Source organism: Jaculus jaculus, chromosome 5 (genome assembly GCF_020740685.1).
Source record: "Jaculus jaculus isolate mJacJac1 chromosome 5, mJacJac1.mat.Y.cur, whole genome shotgun sequence".
NCBI lineage: Eukaryota > Metazoa > Chordata > Mammalia > Rodentia > Dipodidae > Jaculus > Jaculus jaculus.
Genome location: NC_059106.1, coordinates 104,257,567 through 104,281,888, shown reverse-complemented (window position 1 = coordinate 104,281,888; position 24,322 = coordinate 104,257,567). Strand labels below are relative to the sequence as shown.

The 24,322-nt window shown below is 42.4% G+C and overlaps 1 protein-coding gene across 1 annotated transcript; it reads right to left on the bottom strand.

Moving 5' to 3' along the window:
* Positions 1-1,437: 1,437 nt before the first annotated feature.
* Positions 1,438-22,555, bottom strand: Ccl25 (C-C motif chemokine ligand 25). The gene is made up of 5 exons (XM_045149165.1): positions 22,483-22,555; positions 9,763-9,880; positions 9,557-9,681; positions 6,965-7,064; positions 1,438-1,540 (listed from the first exon to the last, which is right to left on the bottom strand). Exons 1-5 carry the CDS (start codon positions 22,553-22,555, stop codon positions 1,525-1,527), a joined length of 432 nt encoding a protein of 143 aa, XP_045005100.1. The 3' UTR covers positions 1,438-1,524.
* Positions 22,556-24,322: the final 1,767 nt, after the last annotated feature.

The following is a 24,322-nucleotide window of genomic DNA, read 5'->3' as shown; positions in this document are numbered from 1 at the left end:
ATAAGTATTTTTAACCCATGTGTGAGCCAGGCATGGTGGTTCACACCTTTAATATCAGCACTCAAAAAGCTGAGGTAGGCTGGGCTAGAGTGAGACCCTGCATTAAAAAAAAAAAAATTATGGATGGCTGCACAGGTATGTAACCCTAGCACGAAGGTGGCAGGTGGAGAGAGGAGAATGTCTGGAACCCCCTGGTGATTGCCAGTGCTTGCTAGTCAGCCAGTCTAGCCAAAAAAAAAAAAAAATAGCCAGATCCAGGTTAGTGATAGACTCTGTCTTAAGGAAATAAGGCATGGGGCACATGCATACACCATACACAACACACATTACACACGCAAGCTTATAATCCCAGCATTAAAGAGGTGGAAACAGGCCCACTGTAGCTTACTGGACAGCCAGTCTAGCCTACATGGCCAAGTTCCAAGCCAATGAAAGACCCTGATTCAAAAGAGATGTATGGGCTGGGCATGGTGGCACACAATTTTAATCCATCACATGAAGCCAGAGGTAGGAGGAGCGCCATTAATTCAAGACCACCCTGAGACTACAGGTCTGGGCTAGAGTGAGACCCTACCTCAAAAAAAAAAAAAAAAAAAGGATGGCTCCTCAGGAACAACATCCAAAGTTAACCTCTGGCCTTCCCATTCTTTTTTTTTTTTTTTTTTTTGTTATTGTTGTTTATTTATTTGAGAGCGACAGACAGAGAGAGAAAGAGGGGGAGAAAGAGAGAAAGAGAATGGGCGCACCAGGGCTTCCAGCCACTGCAAACGAACTCCAGACACGTGTGCCCCTTTGTGCATCTGGCTAATGTGGGTCCTGGGGAATCAAGCCTCGAACTGGGGTCCTTAGGCTTCACAGGCAAGCGCTTAGCCGCTAAGCCATCTCTCCAGCCCTGGCCTTCCCATTCACATGTACCCTAGCACACATACATATACATACAAAGCAAAAAAGTAAAACATAAGAGCCACCAAGATTTATTTAATGACACATAGAGGCAGATAACTTGGCAGGGGGGAGTTTTACAAAAGTAGGTAGGTCATGTATCCCCTGGGATGTTTTTCTTAAAAACGGCCTATATCCATCATTGACACTGGTCCCTGGAGAATTAAGGGAACAAGAGGTGGTAGAATTGAAAGAAGAACCTAACCAGCCATAGAAATTAAGATGTGAGCCAAGCCAATAGAGTGGCTGCACATCTGTAATCCCAGCACTCAGAAAGTGAAGGCAGAAGGCTTTGGCTATATAGTGAGTTCAAATCCATCCTTAGGCTACATGAAAAAGAATTTGGATAGAGGGTTAAAGGTATAGCTCAGTAGTAGGTTGTTTGTCTAGCATGCACAAGTCACTGATTCTAACCCCCAGCACAAAGGGAAAAAAACGATTGGGTTAAGGGACAATGGTGCAGGAGCAGGCACAGCTGTAGTGTGACATTCGTGGCAGACAGAGATCCAGACTGTCTGAAGCTGTGAGATCCCAGAGTTGAGAGACTCAGTCCTGCAGGATCAGGATTAGAGATGTCTGATCTCAGTGATGCTGGAGGCTGTGAAATAGTAAGAAACATATTTTGGTTTCTGTCCTCTGTCCCATCCCTGGCACAGCACTCCTCAATCCCTTGTAATCTGAGGGATAAAGATGATAGAAGCGTTTGGTTTGTTTTTGTTTTTGTTTTTGAAACAAGAGTCTCTAGAGACCTCAAACTCATTGTGTAGCTGGAGATGACCTTGAACTTTTAAAATAAAACTTCATAAAATGTATATTGTGTGTATACATATGTATACATATATGTACTCAAATATTTGAGTGCAGGTATGTGCATGTCATGGTCAAAGGCCAACTTTCCAATCCATCCTTAACATTTATTCCACCTCAGTTGAGGAAGGTTTTCACAGTCTTGATCTGCTGCTTTCATTCTTTGCTTCTGACTATATGTGTGGTGTCTGAGGATTGAACTCATGTACTCATGCCTGAGCAGTGAGTACTTTGTCCCCTGAGTCATCTCCTCAGATGTCACCATAACAATCAGTTCATACAGTGACAGGATAGAACCCAGGGCTACATGCATGCCAGCACTCTACCCATGGAGCTTCTTTCCCAGCTCCTAGCATATTTTGTTCTAACAGTTGGTCTTTGCCCCAGTTTCTGGCCCAGCACTCCTCAACACCTGGGATTTCCCATATGATAGCCACCTATATGACAGCAATTTGGTTTCTGAACAGGGCTAAGCATAAGATAGACCAAGCCATTGATCCACAAACTTGGAACTTTCTGTTCCACCCCTTAAGTTTTAGGGAAGAGGGCTGTTAGGAGAGTCAGGCCTGTGTGATAATACCTCCATAAAATTCCCTCAGAGAGTTTCCAGATTGTCAGGCACATATGTGTACCAGGAGGCTGGTGTCCTTCAACTTTACAGGGATAATACAACTTAAGTTTCAAATTCTTCTAGACCTGACTTTAAATATTTCTTTCATATAGCTGTTGTGTCCTGCCTCAGCCTCCTGAGTCCTGGGATTACATATGCACGCCACCATATCCTTTGCAATAGCCTTTATAAGAATCAGGGAATGTCAGGAAAGTGTTTCTCTGAGTTCTGGGAATGAATGGTTTAGTTAATGATCAAATGCAAGGAAGGAGTTGAGTCATGAGCCCCCAGTTTATAGCTGCTTGGTCAGAAATTGGGTGTCAACCTCACTGCCTATTACATACAAGACATTTTTCTGAGTAATTTAATTGTTGATCTTTTTTGGTCATTGAAACCACCCTGTAGAATAGATAGTTTTATTATTGTCTCCATTCTACAAAGGAGAAAACTGAGGCTCATAGTTTGGGTGTTATAATAAGAGGACCAAGCACTGGGATTAAAGGTGTGTGCCATCATGCACTTGGGAGACAGAGGTAGGAGGATCGCTGTGAGTACAAGGCCAGCCTGAGACTACATAGTGAATTCCAAGTCAGCTGGAGCTAGCGGGAGACCCTACCTTGAAAAACCAAAACCCGCAGGGACATTCTCATAGAATTGAGTTCTTAACCCATAAGAATTGACACAGTCTGATGATAAATATAGTATCAGAAATTAATTGTTAGGCAATTAAAGGCTCAAGCCTTTAATCCCAGCACTTGGAGGCTAAGGTAGGAGAAAGGTTTGCTTTAAATTCAAGGTAAGCCTGATCTAGAATGAGGTCCAGTTCTGCTGGTTCTAGAGTGAGAAATTCTGCCTCAAAAAAAAAAAAACTTAAAAAATAGAAAGAAATGAACTGAATTGCAGAACACCCTACTGATGTCTACTTGATATGTAAGGAGATACTTCTTTCACATTTGGCATCAGAAGTGTTATGTTGGGAGCTGGGGAGACGCTCACTTGGTGAAGTACTTGATACACATGCCTGAGGACCTGATTTCAGGTCCTCTGACCCCACATAAAAGCCAAACATGGCAATGGGCACCTGTAACCCCAGCCATAGGGATGAGAAGACAGGAGGGTCCTGGGGCTTGCTAGTTAGCTGGTCTAGCCTACTCAGTGAGTTCCAAGTTCAATGAGAAATACCATTTTAAAAAAAGAAAGTAGAAAGTGATTAAAGAAGATACCCAACATCAACCTCTGGCCTCTATATATATGCACACACCTGCATATGTACCCATACATGTATGCCTACACATACACAAATACACACCACATCCACAAAGTGAATGAACTAGTGAGATAGCTCATTTGTGCTTGCCTACCATGCAGGATGCTCTCGTTTCCATCCCAGCACCACATAAACCTGCAGAGTGACACTACACACCTATCATGCTAGCACTCAGGAGGCAGATGCAGCAGAACCAGAAGTTTAAGGTCATCTTCAACTACACAGTGAATTTAAAGCTATTCTGAACTAAATAATATCTTGTCTCAAAAAAAAAAAAAAAAAAAAAAAAAAAAGGAGCTGGAGAGGTGAATCAGCAGTTAGGAGCCTTTGCTGTGCAAGTACAAGGGCCTGTGATGGTCTGTCAGATGCTTGAGTTAGATCATCAGAACACATGTAAACAACTGGGCATAACCATATGTATCTGTAAATAATCCCATAAGGGAGCAGAAAACCCATATTCCCTGAACATAATTAAAAAAACAACCAGCAAGCTTCAGAGTTAGTAAGAAATGGCAGCTCAAATATGAGTGCACAGGGCACCAAACAGGCACATATACATGCATACACCCCTACACACTTATTCACAAAAAACTAATTGAAAGAAAAAAAAATAGGCCAGGGGTGGTCACTCTTGCCTTTAATTCCAGCACTCAGAAGGCAGAGGTAGGATTGAGTTTGAGGCCAGCCTGAGACTACAGAGTGAGTGATGGTCAGCCTGAACTAGAGTGAAACTCTATCTAGAAGAAATCAAAAATAAGAATAGTTGGAGACATAGCTCAGTGGTAGAGTGCTTGACTAGTGTGGTGGTTTGATTTAGGTGTCCCCCATAAAATTAGACATTCTGAATGCCATGTCCCCAGCTGATGGCAGTTTGGGTATTAAACCCTCCTAGAAGTAGTGTACTGTTGGAGGCAGGCTTATGGGTGTTATAGGCAGCTACTCTCCTGTTGTTATTCTCTACCTGATGTTGGCCAGGAGGTAATGTCCACCCTCTGCTCATGCCATCAATTTACCCTGACATCATGGAACTTCCCCTTAAGCCTATAAACCAAAATAAACCAATTTTCCCCACAAGCTTTGTCAATGTGTTTTCTGCCAGCAATGAGAACCTGACTGCAAGAGTAATATTCATTCAAAGAAGTGGGATCATTGCTGCTAGAAACCTGATTTTGTGGTTGTGGCCTCTTAGAACTGCTTTGCAGGAGTAATGTGTATGAATTTGAAATCTTGACCTAAGAGACGCCTTGCAGTGCTATAAGTACAGTTTCATGGACTATTCTGGTCAAAGTTGAAAGACGTGAATGCAGTAAGAATGATGGACTGTGAGGGTTGGCTTATGAGAGTTGAGAAAGAAGACTTTAGGGACTGGCCTAGGAACAATTTGTGTGAGAGGCTTGCTGTTATGCCCATGTCCTGAGAACTTGTGCAGGGTTGCATTGCATAGAAATGGACTGGTGTGAGCAGAGGGATAGGGCACAAAAAAAAAAAAAAAAAAAGAAATCTTTGGGCTGAAACTGCTGCCCATTCAGCTGCAATTGAGAGATTAAAGCCATTGAGATTGGGTCAGTTGGCCTGCATTGGAACAGCAAGAGGAATGCAGTAAGTTGAAGGGACCTGAATGCTGAAGGAGTATTCTCTTCTTCAGAGTCTGCTTTATTTCCCCTAGATTAACAAGTTGTTAGCCCATCCGGTATTATGGAGTATAACAAATGCAGGAAAAAGAGGGTCACTGAATTTGCAACATAGTTTTTGTATTTTGGAAATGGCCATGGACAGTGTGAATCAGGCTTTTTGAATTACCTGCATGGAGCCCAGTGGAGCCATGAGTATGAACTGTTGGTTGCAATGGAGACTCAGTGGAGATGCCAGGACTATGAGATGGCTGCCAAAGGAGAGCTGCCAGAACTAGATGAAGTTTGCTAGGACTGTGAGTAGCCGAGCTCGAAGGGAAGAATTGGAACTCCAGAGACTTGTCACTGGTTAGAATTAACTTGGAGACTCGTCACTGGTTAAAGTTGTTGGACTTGGAGCTACAGAATTTGAAGTTTGCCCGTTTAAATCTTGTATTGGTTGAATATTTTGTTGCTCTGCCCAATGCCATCTTTTGCAGTGTGAATGTTTATTCTGTGTCATTATGGGGTTTGGGTTTTTTTTTTTTTTTTTATATTTCAGCTCAGTTAAAAGACCTTGGACTATGGGAATGTTTGAACATCATTGGGATTGATAAAAACTATGGGGACTTTTGGGCTGGAGAGGTGGCTTAGCAGTTAAGCGCTTGCCTGTGAAGCCTAAGGACCCCGGTTCGAGGCTCGGTTCCTCAGGTCCCACGTTAGCCAAATGCACAAGGGGGCACATGCGTCTGGAGTTCGTTTGCAGAGGCTGGAAGCCCTGGCGCTCCCATTCTCTCTCTCTCCCTCTACCTGTCTTTCTCTCTGTGTCTGTCACTCTCAAATAAATAAATAAAAAATTAAAAACTATGGGGACTTTTAAAATTGGATGAATGCATTGCATTTTACATCATGCATGGTTATCAGTTTATGGGGGCGAGGGGCAGAATGTGGCAGTTTGATTCAGGTGTCCCCATAAGCTTAGGTGTTCTGAATGCCGTGTCCCTAACTAACTCAAATTTGGGAATTAAACCCTCCTGGAGGCAGTGTATTGTTGGGGGGTTGGGCTTATGGGTGTTATAGGCAGCTTCCTCTTGCCAGTGTCTGGCACACTCTCCTGTTGCTATTGTCTACCTGATGTTGGCCAGGAGGAGATGTCCACCCTCTGCTCAGGCTATCATTTCCCCCTACCAGCATGGAGCTTTCCCTGGAGTCTGTAAGCCAAAATAAACCCCCTTTTCCCACAAGCTGCTCTTAGTCAGGTGTTTTCTGCCAGCAATGCAAACCTGACTACAACAACTAATATGTGTGGTTCAGTGTATGATAGGTTGCTTGACTAGTGTGCATGGCAGCATGCTTGACTAGCATGCATGAGGCCCTAGGTTTAACTCTTAGTACTACAGGTAAAGCTGGAGAGGGAACAAAGAAAGTGTTGTGCTGAATGCTGCGCGGAGAAAAAAAAAAATTGTTTTTCTGTCTTATGAAGTTCTGTAGCTTTTGGCCCACCTGCCTGGTATTTTCACTTAGGCATTTACCAAAACCCCCTAGATAGGGTTGGATGTATGAGCAGGCACCTAGAACCCTCACATATAAACCTATGGAGCTAACTGTACATCCAACCCTGGTCTTGAAGGTAAATGCACAGTGGCCAAGTCTGATACCACCATAAGCTCTCAATCATTAGCATAGATGATGGTGGATGAAGGGTTTCATGTGACGAAGGGCCCTTACCTGGAATGGCTTGGGTAGGCATTCCTCATGCCACTACTGCTGTTTGAGTTCTTAACCTTGGACTTTCCATGGTTTAACATCTTCTTCTCAGCCTGAGAGGCTATCCGAAAGTGGAAAGAGAAATAGATAAACATTCCAACAGCTAGGCATGATCATATCCATCTGTAATGCAGCACTGAAAAAGCTGAGACAGGGGAATCAAAAGTTCAAAGCTAGCCTGTGCTACATTGCTAGTTCAAGGCCAAGCAGAAAAACATTTGAGATGACATATTTTTATTTGTATTTATTTATTTAAGAAAGAGAGAGAAAGCCAGGCATGGTGGTGCACACCTTTAATCCCAGCACTCAGGAGGCAGAGGTAGAAGGATTGTTATGAGTTCGAGGCCACACTGAGATTACATAGTGAATTCCAGGTAAGCCTGGGCCCACATGAGACCCTACCTCAAAACCCCCCTCAAAAAAAAAAGAAAGAAAAAGAAAGAGAGAGAAACAGACAGATAGAGAAAGAATGGGTGTGCCAGGACCTCTAGCCACTGCAAACGAACTCCAGACACATGCACCACCTTGTGCATCTGGCTTATATGGGTTCTAGAGAATTGAACCTGAGTCCTTTGGCTTTGCAGGCAAGCACCTTAACCACTAAAAAATCTCTCCAGCCCAAGAACCCATATGAAACTGGACCAAGTACCACAAGCAACTATAATCTCTGGATACTGACAGGCAAAATGGGAGGCAGAGCTAAGAGAATCTTGGAAGCAGTGGCAAACAAGAAATACCCTATCTCAAACAGGGTGAAGGTGAAGGCCAACACCTCAAGGTTGTCCTCTGACCTCCATACATGCACCATGGCATGGATGCACCCATACATACACATCACTCACACACAAATACACATGAGGTCCAGGGACTTCAGATGAAGCTCAGTAAATAGAGTGCTTTCCTAGCATGCACAAAATCTTGGGTTTGATTCCCAGCACCCCATAAAACCAGGCATAGTGGTATAGCCCTGAAATTTGAGCATTTAGAAGGTAGAGGTTCAGGAGTTTAAAGTCATCTTCAGCTCCATAGTGAACTAGATGCCAGCCTGGACTACATGATACCCTGTCTCAAAAAGAAAATAAATAAATAATAAATGTTTAATTCAGGCATGGTGGCTTATGCCTATAATTTTAGCACTAGTGAGGTTGAGGTAGAAAGGTGACTGTGAGCTCCCAGCCAGCCTGGGCTTGTTAGATACAGCCTCAAGAAAAGTTTACCAACACTATCAGTTCCCAGGATCCTACCAAGCCTAAAGCTCTGGGTTGATTACTTGAGTCAATGGGTTTTCCCTTTGCTTGAATTTTCCATTTGTAGCAACTGAAAGTATCTTGATTAAAAGAACTGGGGAGGGAGAGCTGGTGAAATAGTTGTCAGTAAAGTACTTACTTCTCAAGCATGAGGACCTGAGCTCAATCCTCAAAACCCAGGCTGGAGAGATGGGTTAGCTATTAAGGCACTTGCCTGCGAAGCCTAAGAATTCATGTTTGAATATCTCCAGGTCCCACATAAGCCAGGCATACAGTTATATAAGCACACAATGTCACACGTGCACACAAGGAGGTGAACGCATCTGGAGTATGTTCATTGTGGCTGAAGACCCTGGAGTTCTCATTCTCTCTCTCTCTCTTAAAATAAATTTTAAAAAAGGTTTTTAAAAACCCACATTAAATGCTTGTGTGATGGCTTATGTATATCACCCTAGCACTGGGAAGGCAGAGACAGGTGGATCCCTGGAGCTCACTAGCCAGCCAGTCTAGCTATGTGGTGAGCTCCATGCCAGTGAGACGCTGTCTCAAAAACGAGAAATCATACCACAGATTGTCCTCTGGCTTCCACACATGCATATACCTTCATATACATGCATAAGCATGCACACATGCAAAAAAAGCCAGCATGATAGTTCATACCTATAATCCCAACATTCAGAAGGCTGAGATAGGAGGATCACTAAGACATTCGTGCCATCCTGAGCTAGAGTAAGACCTGACATAAAAAAAAAAAAAAAAAAAAAAACAGGCTGGAGAAATGGCTCAGCAAGTAAAGGCACTTGCTTATAAAGCCTGCCAGCCAGGGTTTAATTCCTAGCATCCATATAAAACTAGATGTAAAGTGGCACATGTGTGTATTGGTTTGCAGCAGCAAGAGCCCCTGGCATGTGCACACACACATACATACCCACATATGCACATGTGCACACACAAATAATTTTTATTTCATATTTTTTTAATATTTTACTTTTATTTACTTGACAGAGAAAGAGGGGGTCCTTTGGCTTTGCAGGCAAATACCTTAACTGCTAAGCCATTCCTCCAGACCTATTTTATATTTTTTAAGGTTTATAGAGATTTTATTAGATTAAGAAAAGAAAAGAGCGTATGAAGAGCTCCTGCCCATGAAAAGACAGGAAGGAGTACAAACTTTTTTTTTTAAGTCCGATCAGTTGGACATTCATTCACCAGCAACTGGCTTTCTTTGGGAATGGGACAGCTGACAGTGTGCTGAGCTGTGGTTCCCTCACTTGGAGACTGAGATGCCCAATGGGTGTTCACTCACCTTGGGAGAGCTTCTGTGGGTTGTGTCTCCGTTTGATCCTGGCATTCAGGATCTTCATCGCTTTCCGCACATCCTTGTCCCATGGTTTCACGCACACCATCTTGCCTTTCTCGGGAAAGTAGAATCTATGGAGAATGGAGGGGTGTATAAATTGGAGACAAATCTGTATGTGAGCCCCACACCTCACCACCCACGCTTTGGCTTACATCACAGCGCGTAGATTGCAGCTTCCGCTCACCTCCTGGTGCTGGTAATACCTGGCGTGCTGGAGAATAGACCATTTGGCCTTGGATTGGTAACCCAGGCAGCAGTCTTCAAAGGTACCTGCAACCACATGGCCACCCACATGCTTGAATCCAGATGGTGTGCTTGGCTGGGATAGTCAGAGATGCCAGAAATGTGGGCCCCTGTGTGCACATGTAGCCGCACAAGCCATCTGCTAAACTTTCAGAGATCAGGAGGCTGCCTACCTCACTTTTACATCTTGCTATGGGGACAGCTGGCAAGAATTGGAGAGGGTTCATAGTGAAAAAAATGGCCCAAGGTTAATTGCTCTAGGGAAAATGGCAGATTCATACAGAGGAGGGCCTGCAGACCACTCAGTCCAACCCTACTTTATTAAAAATGGACAGGTTAGCTGAATGAGGTGGCACTTGCTTGTAATCACAGCAATCAGGAGGCTGAGGCCAAAAAATCATGGGCTAAACTAGACCCTGTTTCAAGAAACCTAAATAGTCTGGAGAGTTTCCTCAGAGGGTCAGAGTACTTGCTGCACAAGCATGAGGACCTAAGTTTGATCGTGAGTACCCACATAAAAAGCTGTACATGGCTACACATGCCTGTTACCCCAGCACTGAGGATGACAGAGACAAGAGAATCAGCTGGCCCAATTAAAATATGATGAGTTACAAGTGTAGAGAGGACCCTGTTGCAAGGAGATGGAAGAGCAGTAACATCCTCTTCTGGCTTCTGCATACATACACATGAGATGTGCACAGCTGTATACACATGTATATACACCATATACACCACACTTACTATATCTGGGAAATATCTGGGAAAGGGTAAAGGCCTGTAATCACAACAATCACACCTAAATAAATAAATCACTATGATTGTATCTATACTCAAAGAAATCAAAGGCATCAAAGAAGAAAACAAAGGAATTAAAGAAGAAAACAAACTCCTGAAAGAGAACACAGGAAACCAGCTTCCAGCTTAATGAAATAAGGAGGTCATTACAAGTCATGAGTAAGGAAATAGAAATGCTGAAGAAAAACCAGGCTGAAATTCTAGCCCTGAAGACCATAGTCAGTCAAATAAAAAACTCTGTGGTGGGCTAGAGGGATGGCTTAGCAGCTAAGGTGTTTGCCTGCAAAGCCAAAGGACCCAGGTGACCCATGTTAGTCAGATGCACAAGGGGGCACACATATCTGGAGTTCATTTGCAGTGGCTGGAGGCCCTGGTGTGCCCATTCTCTCACTCTCTCTCCCTCTTTCTCTGTCACATAAATAAATAAATAAAAATAAAATATTTTTTAAAAACTCTCTGGGTTGGAGAAATGGCTTAGTGGTTAAGGCAGTTGCCTGTGAAGACTAAGGACCCAGGTTCGATTCTCCAGGTCCCACATTAGCCAGTTGCACATTGTGGTGCATGCATCTGGAGTTCGTTTGCAGTGGCCAGAGACCCTGATGCACCCATTCTCTCTCTCTTCCTCTGTATCTAATAAATAAATAAATAAAATAATTTTTAAAAAATTTAAAAAAAAATTCTGTGGAAAGTCTCACCAGTACAATGGATGAAGAAGATAACAGAATATCTAAAACAGAAAACCAGATGGCAGCCCTAATACAGTCCAACAAAGAGAAAGACAAGCTAATAGGAAGGTATGAATGAGAATTTCAAGATATCTGGGACACTATGAAAAGATCAAACATAAGAATTCATGGTATAGTAGAAGGAGAATGTTGCAGTCTGGTTCACATTGCTGTTAGAAATCACCCAACCAAGAGTAGCTTCTGGGAAAAAGAGATTTATTTTGGCTTACAGGCTTGAGGGGAAGCTTCATGATGGCAGGGGAAAATGATGGCATGAGCAGAGGGTGGACATCACCCCCTGGCCAACATAAGATGGACCACAGCAACAGGAGGGTGTGCCAAACACTGGCATGGGGAAACTGGCTATAAAGCCCATAAGCCCTCCCCCAACAATACACTCCCTCCAGGAGGCATTAATTCCCAAATATCCATCAGCTGGGGAGCTAGCATTCGCAACACCTAAGTTTATGGGGGACACCTGAATCAAACCACCACAGAGAATAATTTCAATCCAGAAACAAAATCACAGAACAAAATTTTCTCCAAATTGGGAAAGAAATTCCAATGCAGATAAAAGAAGCTTTTAGAACACCAACCAGACAAAACCTGAAAATAACCTCTCCTTCCCATGTTATAACTAAACTACTAAACATGCAAACCAAACAAAATATATTGAAAGCAGTTAGAAAAAGCAAGTCACCTACAAAGGCAAGCCCATCAGAATAACAGCAGATTACTCAACACAAAACTTAAAAGCCAGAAGGGCTTGGACGATGTATTCCAAGTTTGGAAAGATAACAACCGTCAACCAAGATTACTTTATCCTGCAAAGCTATCTATCCAAATTCATGGCAAAATAAGGACATTCCACAACAAAAACAGGCTAATGGAATTTTTTAACATTTTATTCTTATTTACTTATTTGACAAAATGAAAAAGAGAAAGATAGACAATGGGCACACCAGGGCCTCCAGCCACTGCAAAAAGCCCCAGATGCATGTGCCACCTTGTGCATCTGCCTAACGTGGGTCCTGGGGAATTTAACCTGGCTCCTTTGGCTTTGCCGGCAAATGCCTTCACCACTAAGCCATCCCTACAGCCAAGGTTAAAGGAATTTAGGACAACTAAACCAGCTCTACAGAAAATACTTGAAGGAATCCTTCAGGCTGAAGAGAAAGCAAAACACACAGGAAGAAATAGGAAAAAATAAACCATACTTAAATAACAGTTAAAACAAGTGAGTAAAGAGAAAACAGGAAACAATATCAAATAAGAAGAATGGTGAGAGTAGATACATATCTTTCAATAATAACTCTTAATATCAATGGCCTCAATGCCTCAAACCAAAGGACACAGGCTTGCAGACTGGATTAAAAGGCAGGATCCTATGATTGGTTGCCTCCAGGAAACTCATATCTCAATAAAAGATAGACACTGTCCTAGGATGAAAGTATGGAAAATGGCATTTCAAGCAATTGAGCCTAGGAAACAAGCAGGGGTTGCTATCCTAATATTTGACAGGATAGACTTCAAACCAACATTAGTGAGGAAAGGTAAAGAAGGTCATTTTATACTGATTAAAGAAACACTCCAACATGAGAACATTATAATCCTAAACGTATATGCACCTAACATGGGGGCTCCCAATTTCATCAAATTCTATTAGACTTAAGGTCACAGGTAAAACCAAACACAATTTAAGTGGGTGACTTCAATACCCACCTCTCATCAATTGACATATCATCCCGGCAAAAAATAAACAGAGAGATATCTGGATTAAATGATGTCATGGAACAAATGGACCTAATAGATATCTATAGAACATTCCATCCAAATGCTGCATAATATACATTTTTCTCAGCAACACATGGAACATTCTTGAAAATAGACCATATATTGGGACACAAAGAAAATATCAACAAATACAAGAAAATTTAAATAATCCCTTGTACTCTATATTACCACAGTGGGATTAAACTGCAAATAAGCAACAAGAAAATCTACAGAGCATACACAAATTCATGGAGACTAACAGTACACTACCGAGTGATGAATGGGTCTTTGAAGAAATCAAAAAGAAAATCAATAAATTCATAGAATCAAATGATGATGAGAATACAACATGCCAAAACCGTTGGGACACAATGAAGGCAGTCTCAAGAGGGAAATTTATAACTCTAAGTGCCTATATTAAGAAATTAGAGTTCACAAGTAAATAATTTAATGCTTCACCTTAAGACCTTGGAAAAAGAAGAACAAGGCAAACCAAAAATCAGTAGATGGGAAGAAATAATAAACATTAGGGCAGAAATAATGAAATAGAACCGCCCCCCAAAAAAATCCAAAGAATCAATGAAACAAAGAGTTTGTTCTTTGAAAGTATAAACATGATTGATAAAACCTTAGCAAATCTGACCAGAAGAAAGAAATAAAAATTAATAAAATTAGACATGAAAAAGGCACCATTATAAAAAATAGACAGAAATTCAGAAAATCATAAGGATATACATTAAGAATACATATGTCTCAGACTGGAGGGATAGCTTAGCAGTTAACGCATTTGCCTTCAAAGCCAAAAGACCCAGGTTCGATTCCCCAGGACCCACATGAGCCAGATGCACAAGGGGGAACATGTGTCTGGAGTTTGTTTGCTGTGGCCGGAGGCCCTGGTGCACCCATTCTCTCTCTGTACCTCTCTCTCTCCTTCTTTCTCTGTCAAATAAATAATAAAATATTTTTTAAAAAGAATACATATGTCTCTAAGTTTAAGAAGCTGAAAGAAATGGATGATTTCCTTGGTCCATATGACCTACCAAAATTAAATCAAGATGAGATAAACACTTAAATTAAATAATAAATTTAAAAATTAAATTAAACAACAAGTACAGAGATGTAAGCAGTTATAAAAAGCCTCCCAACTAAAAAAAGTCCAGGCCCAGATGGATGCACTGGTGAATTTTACCCAACCTTCACTGAAGAACTAACACCACTGCTTCTCAAACTTTTCCATAAAATAGAAAAAGAAGGAATTCTACTGAACTATGAAGCCAGAATCATCCTGATAGCAAAACCAGAAAAAGAGAGAACAAAAAAAAAGAAAATTACAGACCATCTCCTTCATTAACATAGATGCAAAAATTCTCAATACAATATTGTCAAACAGAATACAAGAATATATCAGAAAGATTATTCACCCAAACCAAGTTGGCTTTATTCCAGGGATGCAGGGATGGTTCAACATACACAAATCAATAAATATAATGCATCATATCACTGGTCTGAAGGACAAAAATCACATGATCATCTCATTAGATGCAGAAAAGTCATTGGACAAAATCCAACAGCCCTTCATGGTAAAAGTATTACAGAAACTGGGGACAGAAGGAAAATATCTCAATATCACAATAAAAGCTATTTATGACAAACCTACAGCCAATATAATATGAAACAGGGGGAAACTTGGAGCTTTTCCACTAAATTCAGGAACAAGACAAGGGTGTCCACTGTCCCCACTTTTATTTACTGTAGTACTAGAAGTCTTAGCTATAGCAATAAGACAAGAGACACTCATAAAAGGGATACAGATTGGAAAGAAAGAAATCAAATTATCATTATTTGCAGATTATATAGTTCTATATATATAATTCTAGATAAAGGACCCTAAAGACTCTACCAACAAACTGTCAACACTGATAAATACTTTTAGCAACATAGCAGGATACAAAATAAACAGAGATATCAGCAGTTTTCCTAACAACACTATACAACATATATAACAACAACGAACAACAAACATGCGGACGATGAAATCAGGGAATTTCTCCCATTCACAATTGCATCAAAAAAGATAAATAAAGTACCTTGGAATAAATTTAACCAAGGAAGTGAAGGATCTCTACAATGAGAACTTTAAAACACTTAAGCAAGAAATTGCAGAAGACACAAGGAAATGGAAAGACATCCCATGTTCTTGGATTGGAAGAATCAATATTGTGAAAATGTCCATTTTACCAAAAGCAATCTATATATTTAATGCAATCCCCATTAAAAATGCAATGGCATTTCTTCACAGAAATAGAAAAAATAATCCTAAAATTCACTTAGAAGTACAAAACCCTTGAATAGCCAAAACAATTTTGAACAACAAAAATAAGGCTGGTGGTATCACTATACCTGATTTTAAACTATACTGCAAAGCCATACTAACAAAAACAGCGTGGTACTGCCACAAAGACAGACATATAGATCAATGTAACAGAAGAAAGGACTCAGATGTTAATTCAGGAAGCTTCAGCCATCTCATTTTTGACAAAAATACCAAAAATATTTATTGGAGAAAAGACAGCCTCTTGAACAAGTGGTGATGGGAAAACTGGATATCTATATGTAGAAGGATAAAAATAGATACTTGTCTTTCTCCATGCAGAAGAATCAAGTCCAGGTGGATTGGGGACCTTAATATCAGACCTGAAACTCTGAAATTGCTGGAGAAAAAAAGCACAGGAAACCCTTCAACATACTGGCATAGGCAATGAGTTTCTGAATATAACCCCAAGTGCTCAGTAAATAAAACCACTAGTCAATCACTGGGATCTTATGAAATTACAAAGCTTTTGTATAGCAAAGGACACTGTGAAAAGAGCAAAGAGACAACCTACAGAATGGGAGAAAATCTTTCACAACTATACATCTGGCAGAGGATTTAATATCCAGAATATACCAGAAACTCAAATACCAGAACAGTATGAAAGCAAACAACCCAATCAAAAAAAAATAATAAAGGGGGGGGCCTATGGAACTAAATAGAGAGTTCTCATCAGAAGAAATACAGATGGCATATAAACATCTAAAAAACATCCTTAGCCACCAGGAAAGAGCAAATTAAAATTACTTTGAGATTCCATCTCACTCCTGTCAGAATGGCTATTATCAAAAAAAAAAAAAAAGACAATAAATGTTGGTGAGGATGTGGAAAAAGGGGAGCCATTCTATAGTGTTGGTGGGAAAGTAATCTGGTACACCCATTATGGAAATCAGTGTGGAGATTCTTGAGACAGCTAAAAATACATTTACCATATGATCCAGCAACAGCACTCATAGCATACATCCTAATGACCCTTCTCACTACCTTAGAGGTAATTGCACAACCAGGTTTCTTACTACTCTATTCACAATAGCTATGGAACACAATAGCTAATGGAACAAGCCTAGATGTTCCTCCATAGATGAATGGATAATAAAGATGTGGTATATTTACACAATGGAATTCTATTCAGTAGTAAAGAAAAATAAATTATAAAATTTGCAGGGAAATGGGTGGATCTGGAAAGAATTGTAGTAAGTGAGGTAACCCAGACCCAGAAAGCCAAGCGTCACATATTGTCTCTCATATGTGGTTCCTAGCTTCAAATATATAGAAATGTGTGTGAACTGGAACCAAAAATTAGTAGCAGAGGCCAATAAGCTAGAAAAAGACCATAAGGGATGGAGGAGAAGGAATGACTTAAGGGGATGATAGTGTATATATATGTAAGTAGAAGAACAGATTACAGGGAGGGGAAAGGCCTAAGCAAGGCCAGGGGAAGAGACTGTGCAAATGAAAATCAAAATTCAAAATATTCTAAATAAGACATATGAAAAACTCCTTTTTTGAATAATGGCACATCCAGACCCATAGATTGTTACTAGAAAATTTTCAATACCAGGGATGGGATACCTTCCAGCGAGTTGTTGGCCAGGGAGGTCCCTGTTGCCTCCAAAACATTACAGGCTATTGCCAAGTCCCTTGGTTCCCCATGAGAAAGAGATGGTAAGACCCTATTGCTGAAGACTTCACATGCCTGAGTGGCAAAGTCACTGAGAAATCAAGCTCGTGCTAAGCAGAAAACCTTCTTCCTGTGTCCCAGCCAATGAAAAGCTGGAAAAAGCTGCACTGTATGCAGCCCTATGGGAGACAGAAGTCATCAGTGGTGATGACAATGGACACTGGAAGCCGCATGTTTGGCCAGACAGGCCAAATGCTGAATGAGCGCAATAGTGGCATGTCTGCTTTGGGGGAAACCAAAGGCTTTCTAATTGGACTGAAGGCCCACTTTATGGGAAGAAACACATCATGCCTTGTATGGAAAACCTAATCAAAAGCATATGGCAGGGCTGGAGATATGGCTTAGCAGTTAAGGTATTTGCCTGCAAAGCCAAAGGATCCTGGTTCAATTCTCCAGGACCCATGTAAGCCAGATGCACAAAGGGACACATGTGTCTGGAGTTCGTTTCCAGTGCCTGGATGCCCTGGCATGCCCATGCCCATTCTCCCCCCCCCCCCTTTTGCTTTCTCTCAAATATATATATATATGAGGTCATGAGCCTTAGGAGTATAAAGCCTACTCTTGTCTGGATAAATGTATATATTATTCTTGCCCAATTGCCCAGAAAGCACTACACTTAATGTTCATATTTGTATATTAATGCTGTTCTCACTTCTGGTTAAAGAAGCTTCTCTTTCCAGATGGCAATGACTACTGGGATGACCCAAAAGTCAACATAGTGCTGAGAAGAAGGGATGGAGGAATGTCCAGCACTGAAACATCTCTATCACACCCCTCAAGGCTCAGGGTCAATTGCAGAAGAGGTGGTAGAAAGAATGTAAGAGCCAAAGGAACAGTACCACTCCTTGCAATGCAACTGTCCACATGGAAATTGGCCTCGATATCCATGACCTCGCAGTGCTTAGCAATACCTATACAAGACACTCACAATAGGAGAAAAAGATGATGACATCAAATTAAAAGAGACTGATGGAGAGATGGAGGGGATATAAGAGCAAAGTTGTGAAGGGGAATGTGGAAGAGGGGAGGGATATATCATGGTTTATTGTCTGTAAGTATAGAAGCTGTGGATAAAAAATAAAAATTTTAAAAAATACATTATGGGACTAGAAGATGGCTTAGTGGTGAAGGCATTTGCCTGCAAAGCCAAAGGACTAAGGTTCAATTCCCCAGGACCCACGTTACCCAGATGCACAAGAGGGCACAAGCATCTGGAGTTAATTTGCAGTGGCTGTAGGCCCTGGTGTGTCCATTCTCTCCCTCCCTCCCTCCTCTCTCTCTCTCTCTCTCTCTCTCTTTCTCTCTCTCTCTCTTTCTCTGTCAAATAAATAAAAATTTAAAAATATTTTTAAAAATACATTATGTACATGTATAGAAATGTAATATGATAGTGCCAGGGATGGGATACCTTCCAGTAAGCTGTTGGCCAGGGAGGTCCCTGATGCCCCAAAAACATTATAGGCCATTGCCGAGGCCCTTGGTTTCCCACCAGCAATTAATGGTAAGACCCTATTGCTGAAGACTCCACATGCTTGGGCTGCAAGGCCACTGAGAAATCCTGCTGGGACTGAGCTGATAACCTCCTCCATGTAGACCAGCTGACAGAAAGCTGGAAGAAGCCATTCTACATGCAGTTCAATGGGGGAAAGAGCAATCACCAGTGAAGATACTCAGGAGTGGACACTGCAAGCCTTATATTTGGCCAGCCAGGCCAAATGAGCTAATGGGTGCAATAGTGGCACATCTGTTATGGGGGAACCAACTGCCCTCTAATTGGACTGGAGGCCTGCTCCATGAGAGGGAATGCATCCCTGATACTCAAAACTTAAAACAGGGGTAGTCATGAGCCCTAGGGGTGTAATGTCTGCTGCTGTCTGGCTAAATGTATATACTATGCTCATCAAACTGCCCAGTAAACACTTCTCTTAATGTTCATATCCTTATATTAATGCTGTTCTCACTTTTGGTAGAGAATCTTCTCTTTTGAGATTGCAGTGACCTTGGTATGACTCAGAAGGCTTCATGGTGCTGGGAAGAAGTGACAGGAGTGCTCAGTACTGCAATATCTCTATCATACCTTCCAAGGCTCAGGATCTATTGCGGAAGAGGTGGTGGAAAGAATGTAAGAGCCAAAGGAAGAGTAGGACTCCTTACCACATGCTCCCCCCAGACACAAAATGTCCTGGATATCCATGACCTCACAGTGCCTGACACTACCTACACAAGACCATCATAATAGGAGGAAAAAATGATGATATCAAAATAAAAGAGAGATTGATTGACAGGAGGAAGAGATATGATGGAGTTTCAAAGGGAAAGTGGGGGAAGGGAGGGCATTACCATGGGATATTGTTTATAATCATGGAAGTTGTTAAAAAAATTGTAAAGAAAAAAAACCAACAAACTAAATAATAGATAAATTTAAAAAAAAAGAAATGTCATATGAAAATACATGAGATGAGGAGATGACTCAGAAGTTAAGGCACTTGCCTGCAAAGCCAAATGACCCAAGTTCAATTCCCCAATACCCACGTAAAGCCAGATGCACAAAGTGGCATGTGTATCTGGAGTTTGTTAGCAGGCCCTGGAACACCAATGATCTCTCTCACTCCTCTCCCTCTCTCTCTCTCTCTCTCTCTCTGTGTGTGTGTGTGTGTGTGTGTGTGTGTGTGTGTGTGTGTGTGGCCTTGAAAATAAATAAATATATTTTAAAAACATATATCCTAATAAAAACATCAAAAGAGTCCAAGGCCAGTCTTGGCAACATAGAATTCAAGTTTAATCTGGGTTACATGAGATCCTGTTTCTAAACAAACACATATGCAGGTTATTGAGCTTTCTTTGTCCTAGCTCTAGCTGCACACTGGCCTGTCCTTACATGAGCTAACTCTAATCTCTCTTCCTTCTTTCTTTTTATTTTTTTTGTTTTATGTTTATTTATTTATTTGAAAGTGACAGGCAGAGAGAGAGAGAATGGACACACCAGGGCCTCCAGCCACTGCAAACGAACTCCAGACACATGTGCCCCCTTGTGCATCTGGCTAACGTGGGTTCTGGGGAATCAAGCCTCAAACCAGGGTCGTTAGGCTTCTCAGGCAAGCACTTAACCATTAAGCCATCTCTCCAGCCCTCTCTCTTCCTTCTGTCCTCATCACAGTGACCACTCAGCCTACCCAACCAAATAAGGAGTTCTATGTTGGTTTTCTTATTGGCCTAACAAAAGTGTTAGCATAAGGACCTGAGCTTGGACACCCAGCACCCATGTAAAATATGGTTATGGTCATACATGTCTATAATCCCAGAGCTTGGGAGGTAGAGACCAGAGAATTTCTAGGGCTCAGTGGCTACCTAGTTTAGCCAAAGCAGTGAGCTCTAGGTTCAATGAAAGACCTTGTCTCAAAAACATTTAATTTTTTAAAAAAGGCTGGGCATGGTGGCTCACGCCTTTAATCCCAGTACTCAGGAGGCAGAGGTAGGAAGACTGCAGTAAGTTTGAGGCCAGCCTGGGACTATAGAGTGAGTGCCAGGTCAGCCTGAGCTAGAGTAAGAACCTACCTCAAAAAATATATATGATGGAGGGCTGGGGAGATGGCTTGGTGGTTAAAGGCTATTTGTGAGGCCTGTAGGCCAGGGTTCAATTCCCTAATATCCATGAAAAGCCAGATGCACAGAGTACTGTCTGTAGCTGGAGATCATGTGCAGCAGCAGAAGGCTCTGTTACACCCATACATTCATTCCCCCCTTAAATAAATAAATAAATAAAATATTTTAAAAATAAGTAAATAAATATGATGGAGAGAGATTGAAGAAGACATGCAATGTCAATCTCTGTCCTCCACATGCATGCACACTATACATAATCAACACACAAGTACACCACACATATACATGCATGCAAGAGAGAGAGAGATTCCCTGAGGCACCAAATGTTCAAACAACACAGAAATAAATGGGACAGAGTCTCTGTGAGGGAAGGAGCTCTAGCTTGATGGAAAGACAGAGAAGCAATGATAAAATTGTACAGGTGATGAGGGAACCGAAGCAGGAGGAGATGGTTTCAGAAAAAAATCTGGAAGAGGAGCAAGAAGAATGAATTAACTAAGGAGGTTTTAATGAGATGGTGGGCTCCTCTACTCAACCAGCCTTCAAGATATTCTGAAATCCCCCTCTGCCAGCGATATGGTCCAGGAAGACAGCCCAGCCCTCCAAACATTCCTCAACCTTGGCTGCTGAAGACAAGGGTCATTGATATCAGGTAGGATCTGGAGCTCCAGAGCTTCTTGGCAGGTGTTGTCCAATGCTGGGGGCCACTTTTCCCCCAGATCAAAGGGCAGTGGCTGGGTTTGGCTCTGATAACAGACTTGAGGGAAAAAAAAAAAAAAGCCCAGCCTCACTCCTGGGCAAAGGGTAGGCTTCTCTGGGAGCCAGGATAGAACTTGTAGGACCCAGTACAGGAGCAGGCAGAGCAGGGGCATGGGATCCTTGGACCCTCAATCTGTCCTGGGGACCTGTGTGGCCATCTGCTAGGACTTGGTGGTTTTTTACAGTATCCAGGTATCCACCATCAGCGCTCCTCAGGGTTGTTGCATGGCTAGACTGTCTTGGATGATTGAAATTTTCAAGTACTTGCTCTTGAGGATGAAGTCCAATACAGTTCCCCATTTATAACAATTGCAATCCTTTTTGCTGAGCACAGGACTAAGAGTGGTTTGCAGCAGTTAGCTCATTAAATCCTAATGTCCACTCCTCACAGTAGGAATTTCAGATTCCCACTTAGTAGAACAGGAAACTGAGGCCCCCTCCATGGTTGAAAGAGAAAAGCTTACTTCCTGGACCGCACAGGAAAGGTGGGTCAAGGCTTTGATGAGAGTCCACTTTGGAAGGTCTCCAAGCCTCTGAGCTCCAATCCCATCCCTAGCTTTGCAGGGGAGGAAGGACACTCTAGTGTGTACTTTGCTGTATGTGGCTTTGTTGATGACTAGAAGCCACTCTCTTAATTTCCATAGCCCCTAGGCCACTGTGAAGTCCTGCAAAGTAGGCACTCCAGGGTCAGGGTGAAGGGATCTGGAATAAGAAATGGGATTTTCCAATTTCCTCCACCCCAAAGGCCAAGAACTCCTGCTATTCCCAATAGAAGAGCCACTGGAGAATTCAGTGGAAATGGGACCAGAGGAGACTTCAGAAAATGAGGGGCAAGTGAAGGGTATAAAGAAAGCAGGGAAGATGGATAGGGAGAGGAGTGCCCAGGGCCTAGGGCAGGATTAGCTATGACTGAATACAATACCTTGAGTGTGGACAGTGGGGATCCAGACCTCCACGAAGCAAGCTATCAGACAGGAAAAGAGCCATAATTTCATGCTGCAGGTTAGACCTTGCTGTGGGTCCCGAAGGCTTAATGGGATCAAATGGCGAGCTGGATGGATGCGTGATGAGATTAGCAAGATCTCAGGCCAGGCTCTGAGACTCTCTGGAAGAGAAGCAGGTGGCACAGGGCAGACACTGGTGGTATGCCAGGGACCTGCTGGTGGTCTCTACTGTAGTGAGAGAAAGAACTCACCAATGTTTTTGGGATCCTGGGAGTTAGTGCCCACGGTCGGGTGTACTGTCTGAGGAGTCAACAGGCTAACTACACCCTTTATAGATATAAACAGAGCCCCACCCTGCAATGCCCTGCCTCCTTCTATTATCTCTTCCTCCCTCCGTCCTCCTCTCTGCCTGCTGCTCCCAACTCTGGGTTTCTCCCTACTGCATAGATAGACCAAAGTGTGTGTAAATTCCACCTGCTTCTCAGAGTTTGGCTGGCCCCATATGCCCTATGGACTCCTTCCACTCCATCCCAGGCCCTCTCAGCCAGCACCCCTCTTCTCCTTACCAACAGGACCCTGTCCTTCCATCAGGTCCCTCACCTGCAAACACCTGGGGTTTTGACAAGCCTCAGGCTGCTAGAGCCCTAGAGAAAACCATTATTTAGAAACCCTATAACTGGGCTAGGTATGGTGGCATACGCCTTTTATCCCAGCACTTGAGAGGCAGAGGTAGGAGGATCACTGTGAGTTCAAGGCCAGCCTGTGATGACAGAGTTCTAGGTCAGCCTGGGCTACAGTGACATCTTACCTCAAGAAAAAGAAAAAAAAAAAAAAACTATAACTTACCACTCCCATGCCACCTGTTCCCCTGACTCAGTGACTTCACTCCCATCTTCCTATCTTTTTGCACAGTGGGATATTTATCATGCCACAGAAATGTCTTGGGTTTGAGAACAGACAAATCCATGGAAATTGAAAGTATTCATTGGCGGCCATGGACTGGGCCAGAAAGAAAGGGGAGAGGGCAGCTATTCAAGAGCATCTGTTCTCAAATCAGATCGTAGTAATGGGACACTTTCAGTGGTAAAGTGAGTACATGTGAATTTTCTCCAATCTACTGAGAACAATCACAGTAAAATTATTATTAACATCCACAATAACAACAAAAGGAAGGAAGGTAAGGAAGAAGGAAGGAAGGAAGGAAGGAAGGAAGGAAGGAAGGAAGGAAGGAAGGAAGGAAGGAAGGAAGGAAGGAAGGAAGGAAGGAAGGAGAAATAAAGGAAGGGAGGGAGAGAGGAAGGACAGGGAAAAGGAAGGGCGTGAAGGAAGAATGGTTTGCAATGCAGAACCAGGAGTTCCAAGTAAAGGAGCAAAGCAAAAGATTCATTTACAAGCATTGGTTATTTTTCGTTTATGACCCGCAAGGATGAGGAGAGATAGGAGTGTGGGAGGAGAGAGGGCACGCTGCACAGTCCTCAGTGTTGATTGCCCGCATCTCGTAGCTACATCTGACCTCTCAATACTTTTCTCACACTTTGAAGATCTTACTTCTGCTGTATCAAGTAATAGCCTCTCACTATGCCTCAGGTCTGACCAGCAGCTGAGTGGGTGGGGCTTAAAGAGTATTTAGGATTTAGGAGATGAGGGGCAGGGTTTATAGCTAGGGGCTGAGCTAGTGGACTACCGCCTGGAAGTGCTGCAGTGGTGTGGGCGTGGCTTAGGACGGGGCTGGGCTTTCTGGGTGAGGCTTAGATAAGGGGCATGGTTTACAGGTTCAGTCTTGCTGGAGCAGCAGAGAAACCCAGGGATCTGTTATTC